The sequence below is a fragment of the Chelonia mydas genome, chromosome 11 (genome assembly GCF_015237465.2).
Source record: "Chelonia mydas isolate rCheMyd1 chromosome 11, rCheMyd1.pri.v2, whole genome shotgun sequence".
Lineage (NCBI taxonomy): Eukaryota > Metazoa > Chordata > Testudines > Cheloniidae > Chelonia > Chelonia mydas.
The window spans coordinates 26498787-26508399 of record NC_051251.2 but is presented as its reverse complement, the minus strand read 5'-3'; the positions used below and the strand labels follow the sequence as shown (position 1 = coordinate 26508399).

Sequence of the window (9613 nt, the reverse complement as noted above, 5' to 3'; positions counted from 1 at the left end):
AGTTTCACATGAGGTTTAGTGGGAAATGGATCAGACTCATGGGCACTTCTTTCTGTGGGAGCAATGAATGTAGTTCTTGACTTCAAAGGTTCTTCCTTTGCTAATGGGACCTAAAAGAAGCTAACGAAGGACAAAAGAAAGTTTGCAATTATTTTCTAAGAGGAGGAGGAAGAGAGGTAGAAAACCTAATGGAAGAGCTGAAATTATCAAAACAATTTAAAATACATACAGATTATCAGACAAATAGGTCAACCTTTATATTTAAAACCTCATTTATTTGCACTATGTACAAAATTTACAACATTTAAAAATCAGATATTTAAAAAGACGATATGTTGTTCAGAGCCTAAAAATAAATATGTAGAATCTCAACATTTGTGTGCTACTAAAATATCATACTACATCCACAGATTGGCTGGTGCACTAAGAGTTTGGGGCAAAGAGGAGAATTATGCACAGAGTCTCCGTAAACATTGTTTTCAGAGAATTTAATTTTTTTAAAACTATTATAACTATTATCTCCCACACTGTACATTCCCAGTAACATTGACTTATTTGTTGACCAACCCCCCTGTATCTGTATATAACAGAACTGGTAGCAACTTCATTTGACAGTTCCACCTTCTCCTTTTAAGGGCAAGACAGGTCCTTGCACACCTGCAATGCACTGATGGGGATGAGGTTAGAGGAGATGGAGCTGCAAAGTAGAAGTAGCCTGAATCATTCTATCTATGCAATGATGAAACCACCAGAATAGCTTGGGTTGTTGCTGGAGAACATGATTACAGTGGCTGTACCTGTTGCTTTGGAAAGGTGAGTATGTGCCTTGACATAGCCTTGTACCTTCAATGGCTGGAGAGCACTACTGGGTTCACAGGCCATGTCTCAGTCTAGCACTCCCTTGATATGAGGTCTGCATAGGGACTGAGCTATATATGCCACTGGGGAGAGGCTCCCAGGACCTGCTTGCCTATGAGTGCATCTGCACAGACACACCCAGAATTTGGCCATATGTCATTTAACTGTACAAATGGTAGGTACAAAACCATTTTTAAATGCTTTACTACTAATAAAACATAATCCCTCCCTACTAAAAAGGATAGACACTATCGCAGCATAGTCAAGATGGTTCTACTCATCTAGCTCATCAAAATGTTGGTTACATTTGGTGAAGCTTCAGCAGTAACCTAAAAATATCACCCAGTTAATCAAGCATCAAAAACATAATGTCTACAGGAAAAGTATTAAATATAGAGATACAGCTTACATGTAGGGAGACTACTCTTGCAATCTCAGTGGCTGACCTATGCAGCCCTAATGCCAATGGGAGTTGAGGGTGCAGAGCAGCTCACAGGATTGCGCTTTAATAACCTAAGAAAGTCTACTCAAGAGGGGGCCAAACTTTGTGCAACTGCAGGCCACACCATTAACTCACCAGGAGCCCAAATGACATGCCTCCCTTGCATAAAAATAGCAGATTGCAACCACCCTTGTAATTAATACCAGGGATTGTTGAGATGGTCATTCAAATTAGAGATCCACATATTTTACTGCAATACCATAAAAATGATGCAACTCGATGAAAACACTGAAATTCCATGGTTTTTGACCAAGAACATGACCATTTGTGAATGAAAATGGGCCACCTTCCACTCAGTTTTATTTGTAAGTAAAATTAATTATTTTTTTTTAAAAAGGCGTAAAGCTCAATTTTCACACTGAAATGTGTAAAAACATCTGAATTTTCACACAAGTGAAAGTTCTCCAACCCCTCAAAAATATGTGGGGCATGGGGAGGAAGGGTTAGATGAATTGTGAGGTTTTGCAATTTTCCCATAAAAAAAAATCTTTCACACAATCCTAAATAGTACAGATGTGTAGCCCAAAAGAAGCCATTGATCATTACAACTAAGGGCTGGTCTACATTATGGGGGCAGGGGGGAGAATCGATCTAAGTTATGTAACTTCAGCTATATGAATAACGTAGCTGAAGTCGACGTACTTAGATCTACTTACCACGGTGTCATCACTGTGCACTTTTTGTTGAGGTGGAGTACACGCTAGAGCGATCGGCGGTTGATTTATCACGTCTATACTAGACGCAATAAATCGACCCCCGCTGGATCAATCGCTGCCCATCGATCTGAACGGTAGCATAGACAAGCCTTAAGACAAGAGCATTGCTTACTGGGCTCAGTAGTGTCTACAGATTATTGATATTTCGAAGAAACTCTACCGGATTAGTGTTTGTGGACAATTTTTATGCCCTTTAGAAGGTACCTTCTTATCAAAGATTTTTTACAGAGCACTTGGATTCCAGCAATATTTCCTCCCTCTTTATAATACATTTCACTACATAAGCCTCGGAGCATAAACCTGTATTGTAATTTGATTAAGTGCAAGTTATCAGTTGATTCTTGCTAACCAAAAATAGCTCAAAAACACTTACATGTAAAATTACACGGTTGTACAATCTATCAAAATTCCACCCAGTTTTTTCTTTAGTTTTAAGTTAAACCAGTGAGGGAAACTTTAATTTACTACTGACCTTGTAAAGCAAGTTAATCTTTTTTCAACACTGGTGCAAAATATTATAAATTATCATAGTATATATTACAGTTTTACCCAATCTTAAAACAACTATCCTATTAGGGTAAATTGTTCTTAAGAATGTTTTTTTAAAAAACAATACATTAGATTCTAATCATACCATACAAAAATAAATATTGTATAAATGATTTACAAGTGACATACACAACAGTTGGTGCCAAAAATATAGCCAAGACTATTAAAAGTTTCACCCTATATACCAGCAGTAAACATTAGAAATAAACAACGTTTTACTAGCCTTTCTTTGTCAGAGTACAATCATGCACTACAATGTGTTTCTTGCCATGTGGCTAAACAGTTTTATACATTTTGATATATACTTTTAAATGTAAAACCTCAGGCATAGTCCTGCAGTTGTTTGGGATGTATAATTCTCACTGAAGTCAACAGGAATTTGGAGAGTGGGAACATTGCTGGATCAGTCCTTAATTTAGTAGTAATTTAGTTCTAAATTCTGTCTCCAACGGTATTTAAAAATATTGTCATAAAAGTTGAATTTAGGCAAGCTATATCTTATTCTCACTCTTAGTGCCCATACCCCAATGACATCACTGGGACTGGCATGCATGGACTCAGGCCAGAATGTCTATGTGGTTGTTCCAAAACACAATGAGTTCAATGGGACTTCTTACGTGCTTAAAGGTAAGCATGTGCTTAAGCGCTTTGCTAAATTAGAGTCAGTGTTAAGCACCTTGAAGGACTGGGCACCTCCCTGTAAAAAGAAATAAAATTGTGAAGCACTATGAGCTGTGCTGCCTTGTCATGCACCATCATATTCCACAGGAGGCTTTCAAATAGCTTTTAATATACATTTCCCCCCCTTAGACTAAAGCTGGCTGGTTGTATTTGAGCCCATGCTTCGATCAATAAAGCTTAAAAAACTAAGGTCTTTAAAATATCTCAGGCTTGACTTACAAAATGTGGTGTGATGTCATTCTTCATAGAATAGATGAGTTTTTACAACAGGTAACACCACCATGCTCAGCACCACATCCAACATTTTAAAAGTCGGATGTGAAGGTTTCTTTTTCCCCTCTGGGTTCTCATGAAGAAAAAAAAAACATTTTCACTGTTGATGGACTGCTTTAGAGAAGGCATTTGTGAACAGCTGAAGCCTGTTCACAATCTCCCATTGGACCCAGTTCTCCTCTAATACTACTTTTATACTGGTGTAACTCCATTTACCTCAATGGAGTTACTCCTGATTTACATCACTGTAAGTGAAAGAAGCAGCAGATCCAATGGAAGTTTGTAGTGTGCAAAAAAATGACAGGGCAGGCGTCAAGAGCTGAAAGGTTAGATTAGCTACTGTGAGGTTTCCAAACAAATCAGGAAGGTGCCAAAGATTGATATGAGAATCAAATTATTCTGTTGGAATCAGTAAATAAATACCTCTTCATGAGAGAGCTTCAAATAAGCTGCATAATATATCCTTAACAAATATTACCACTTCACAGAGAGAAGACAAATTTCAAGAATATTCTATGTACCAGTGTATATGGGCGACCCACTAGCTTTGAAAATATTTCAAATGTGTTTCTACTCAAAATATTAAGTGAAAACAATTGGATTATTCTCCCCTTCAGGAGAATACACTTCAGGAACATTTAGGTGCAGTACTAACTAAAATTAACAAAAAAAAAATCAAGAAGAAATTAAAATTTTGGGAATGTTGTTGAAATACTAAGATTTTGAACATATATTAAGATAAGGTCATATATTGATACTAAGGTTTTCATCCAGTTAAGCTTTTCCAACTATACAAATGGCACCATATGACATCGCTATGAAGTAAATACCAACAGGAGACATGACGTTATTATTGATATATGTTGGGAAAGTCTTTTTGTCTGATTTATAGGGGATGTCGTTGCAAATATTGCATCAGTTGCGTTTCTGGGTAATGGCAAGTTACAGATATTTCCTTCACAGCAGGAAGTGCAGATCTGAAAGAAACAAAACTGTTCAGTAACCAGAGTTATTCCACTTTTGAAGATACCTCAGTACTTCAGACTAATGAGTGGATTTATCATGATGTTTGCAAACCATCACATTGGTCATTCTGCTTGTATGTTATATCCCTGCCCCCAACTCTTTGTCTGTCTTTCCATTTACATTGTGAGCTCTTAGGTGTGGAGACGGTCTCTTATTCCATGATTGTACAGTGACTGGCACAGTGGTGTCCCAATCTCTGCGGGGGTTCCTAAGAACTACTGCAATACAAATAAAAACAGTCACTCCTCCTTATTCTGGAGAGGCCTGGAGACACTGAATTTGTCTAGGATAGTATTAAGGTGTTAAGAACAGCAATTTGGGGTCTGGCACGCGGTCAGGTGGTCATGAGAGTTGTCTAGGACAGATGCGTGGCCTGGACAAGTGATGTCTGCTATAGGGAGGGCTGTAGCATTCAGTTTAAAACAAATATACTTTTTTTCAGAGTAAGCCATTTAAAAAATAATACCCATTTTGGCTGTATGTTTACAGCAGAGTCAATGCGATATGTAGCATAACTTTCAGAAATTAATCATGAATTTATCTAGGCCTTTCTAGGTGCCCATCACCTGATATCTAGGCTAATATAATTGTGGAGAATTAAATACACAAAGATACATGTTCTACGTATACAGCCTATTGGGAATAAATACTATTCAAAGGCCTGAATTCTCAGTTTCATTAAGGCCCCTTTACACCATTCTGGCAGCGTAAAGAAGACTTATAAGGTGTGTAAAGTAAATTCAGCTTCAATGGGACTGCTCCCAATCCCATGTATAAAGTTTATCTTGTGTTTTTGAAATATTAACTAAATACATTGGACACCACGCATCTTAACTGGCCTGAATGCTGGAAGTGTAGGTGGGAAGGAGCGCATTTTAAGGTATATCACTCAGTTGTGTTCTAGAATTACTGAATGCTAGCATAGGATAATAGATAGAAATGAGTATATGGGATTTTTAACTACCCTGCAAGGCCCGCATGACGAGTGTCTCCTAGTGGAAACACCACAACATATCAGGGGGTGTTGATTCCTGTCCAGTATCCCCTGTTAAAAAAAAGGAGCATAAAGTTGGTGCCAGTGACTGACACATACCCAGATACAGCAGGTGTTACTGCAAGTGAACATTTCAGGGAAGATTGTGCTTTGGTCCCATATGACTATGCACGGACATGTAGGACCAGTCAGGAACTTGGCTCCGGGGATAGAGGAGTTGCATGCCACCAAGAACAAGTGAGTCAGGTGTGGGGGACGTGAGGGAGTGGCTTCCCCCCACTTTCAGGCATCATCCACTGATCTGGCCAGGCACCAGGTAAAAGTAAGTTGCACCCTTTTCAAGGCTACAGTAAGTTACTTCTCCTTGCAGAGGGAGCAAATAATTCCTTCCTGGGTCTACTGCATGATGTATCAATATTTAATGTCATTTGGGAAAACTTATCCAGTCAACATTAACATTCTCATTTCCTCCTCTCTTTGGGGGCTGGAGGAGTGGTTTTTTGGTCACCAGCCCATGTCAGCATAGTTCCTGCAGAAACAGTAGTGACATGGGCCAAAAGAGAGGCGGGAGAAGGAATAGGTGAAGAGGAATATGGCCTTCACACAGATGGCACAGGCCCCTGCGAATAGTGGGGGAGCCACTGGTTTACCCCTGCTTCTTTTATCCCTCACCATCAAGTGATAATCATAGAATCATAGAATATCAGGGTTGGAAGGGACCTCAGGAGGTCATCTAGTCTAATCCCCTGCTCAAAGCAGGACCGATCCCCGACTAAATCATCCCAGCCAGGGCTTTGTCAAGCCTGACCTTAAAAACTTCTAGGGAAGGAGATTCCACCACCTCCCTAGGTAACGCATTCCAGTGTTTCACCACCCTCCTACTGAAAGTTTTTCCTAATATCCAACCTAAATCTCCCCCACTGCAACTTGAGACCATTACTCCTTGTTCTGTCATCTGCTACCACTGAGAACAGTCTAGATCCATCTTCTTTGGAACCCCCTTTCAGGTAGTTGAAAGCAGCTATCAAATCCCCCCTCATTCTTCTCTTCTGAAGACTAAACATCCCCAGTTCCCTTAGCCTCTCCTCATAAGTCATGTGTTCCAGTCCCCTAATCATTTTTGTTGCTCTCCGCTAGACTCTTTCCAATTTTTCCACATCCTTCTTGTAGTGTGGGGCCCAAAACTGGACACAGTACTCCAGATGAGGCCTCACCAATGTCGAATAGAGGGGAACAATCACGTCCCTCGATCTGCTGGCAATGCCCCTACTTATACTTCCCAAAATGCCATTGGCCTTCTTGGCAACAAGGGCACACTGTTGACTCAAATGTGTAGGAGAACTTCACAGATCTTCATGTGGCCCAGGCAGGAGGGAATGCTATGGCCCTAAATTGCTAGAATAGCACAGGGAACAGAGCTTGGTTGGTTACTCATAGGAATATCTGACTAGAACCTACTTTTGAAATGTGTCAGGAGTTTGAAATCTTGACTTATTTTTCAATAAAACAGCCTTTTAAAATAACCCATTCCTGATAAAATTAGAAGATCCAGCTCATGTATGGAATAAATAAGTCACTGCATGATTACTGACTGGCCAGTGCCCTTTCTTACTATGCCCTACATTGGTGAGGGTACAAAAACACTTCACAGGACAATGTCCCCACTCATTAAAACTAACTGGGCTGAGAAAATCAGGAAGTATAATAGTATAAGCAAAATTTTCTTTTTTTTTAAATTCATTAGAATGGTTCTCTTTCCTGCAGTACCAGCGGGTCTTTAACATACCATCAAAAATGTCTAGCCATGTCCCTGTCTTTCATCTTGTAGACCCAACATTTTAATTCCTCAAGGAGAGTGGGATGATGTTATTCTTTCCTGTGTTTATGTTTTCGCATCTTTCAATCTGTATATATACATACTGGCCCAAATCCTTCCTCAGTTATTACCAATTTTTACTCAGACAAAGTTTCCTTTGCCTGAGAAAAGGGAGTTTTGTCACTGCGTAAAACCTGACTAAGGACTTCAGGATTTGCTCGTGTATTTGTAAGGGGAATGTTTATAGATTTTGCCTAGCTCTGCAGAGTTCATGCAAATTATATGCTCCCATTATTTAACACGGACCAAATTCACTTAAATCACTAACATCAGTGGGAGCAGGAGTTAGCCCATACTCCTCTTTACCTAATGCTTAAAAGGATCACTTCCCTTTTTTCTATGAAACAAAGCAACATGAATATAGCAAAGGACTGATCAAAAAATAGAGACATTACAATTTTGGTGATATTGTTCCACCTGTTGTATGTGTCAGACTTCTGGCTAAGAGCAGAAGATTTCTGCACAGTTTTTACCAAAGCAGATAATTTTTGCTCCTAACCTTGTGGCCTTCATGTTTTGAATCTATGCATCCAGTAGACAAACAGTCCTCCAGTGGCACACAGCGCTTAGTGACAGATATACTTTCTCCACCAGCTTCCAATATGTGTTGAGTGTAGCAGTATCTTGTCCCTAGAAAGAGAGAAAAGCATGTTTGGGTTTGGACAAATTCTATTTATAATTCATACTTCATAGAGCAGTTGTGATCACGTTCTGGAAATATGGATGCAATCAGTAAGTAAAGAAAGTCATGGCAAAGACAAAAAATGGAAGAAATATACCAAATTCCTATCCTAGATCAAACAGATCACACTAGTGCTGTAAGCTCTTATACAGCTCCTCAGATCTCAAACATCTCTGAAACTTTTAAAGTTTTGATCCATATCATAGAGTCATAGAAGATTATGGCTGGAAGAGAGGTCATCTCGTCATATCTAGATATGGATCCAAATATCATGGGTGAACTAAAGAGACCTCCAGACTCTGAGCATTTCAATATGGATCCAGGTCTAAAAATCAATAGCTCAGGACCATCCCTAGTTTATAGCACTGCTAGCTAAAAAAAAAAGTATTAAATTCACACCAATTGCAGGAATTCGCCATTCACATTTTGTCCCTAAAGCTGACCTTTCATGCCCCTTAACATCAATGTATATGGGTTTAAAGATTCTCTTCCACTAACTTCATGTACATGCTTTCCTTCCTCATGATTGAGATCACTGCAAATGCGAGTCATCCTTCCCATAGTCCATATTCTAGACAGAGGACTGAACAGGTGGTCAGGAATGCCTGTCTTCTAATCCTGGCTCTGCCACCGGCTAGCTGTGTACTCTTGGGCAAGTCACTTAGCATCTCCATACCTCAGTTTCTGCACCTATAAAATGGTGATTAATGCACTTCCCTACCATAGAGGGCACTTATGAGGATTAACTAGCTCTATGTTTCCCAAACTGTAATGAAGTCAATGACATCCTCCACTATTCCCACTAGGGGCGAGGGTGTTAAACACCTTCACATCTCAATTTATACATCTTCTACGCCTTCCCTTCCCCCTGGCCAGTCCTTTGCACCCTTCTCCCACCCCCACAGGAAGCTGTGCCCCACCCTTTTGGAAATGCTGAACTAGCTAATGTTTTTCAAATGCTCTGAAAATGTAAACCATTGTGTGAGTGATTTAAAAAATCATAATTGTCTTCATCTACAAAGGGAACAGAAAGCCACTGGGCTCTGATTTCCTATTTCTGTAAGATGATAGCAAAATAATATAAACATAGGAAACGTTTTTTCTCATTTTTATGTCCTGCTTGGTAGGTAGTGATGAACATCCTGCCTGCTTTCATGGGGGAAAAAAAATGTGTAATTAAATTAAAGTGGATGTTCTTGTGCAGCTGTTATCTTTAACTGGAAGAGAGTCTCTCAAACTTTTCACTTTTTAGGTATTCATCAACTACAAAGAGAAGGATTATTGAACGAATGTGTTATTAGTTAACACTGGCAATAAAAATACCAGATGTTTGTCATAAGTTTGGCCAGCTCTGAACTTGAGTGGTGATACTCATGACAAACAGACTTGAGCATTTCAGATCTCTGACGATGATCTAACAGACTGCCTTTGCTTAAATCTACAGTCACAACAAATG

General features: G+C 39.4%; 1 protein-coding gene across 5 annotated transcripts in view; it reads right to left on the bottom strand.

Annotated features, from left to right (window-relative positions):
- Positions 1-1059: 1059 nt before the first annotated feature.
- The window catches only part of LYPD6 (LY6/PLAUR domain containing 6), a 70304-nt gene continuing 61750 nt past the window's right edge, over positions 1060-9613 (bottom strand). For all 5 annotated transcript variants that reach the window (XM_027824270.3, XM_027824272.3, XM_043525084.1 and 2 more), the window contains 2 exons: positions 7975-8105; positions 1060-4556 (listed from right to left, as the gene is read on the bottom strand). In XM_027824270.3, the coding sequence (XP_027680071.1) occupies positions 4395-4556; positions 7975-8105 (293 nt within the window). In that variant the 3' untranslated portion in view covers positions 1060-4394. The remainder of the gene's footprint in view (positions 4557-7974; positions 8106-9613) is intronic.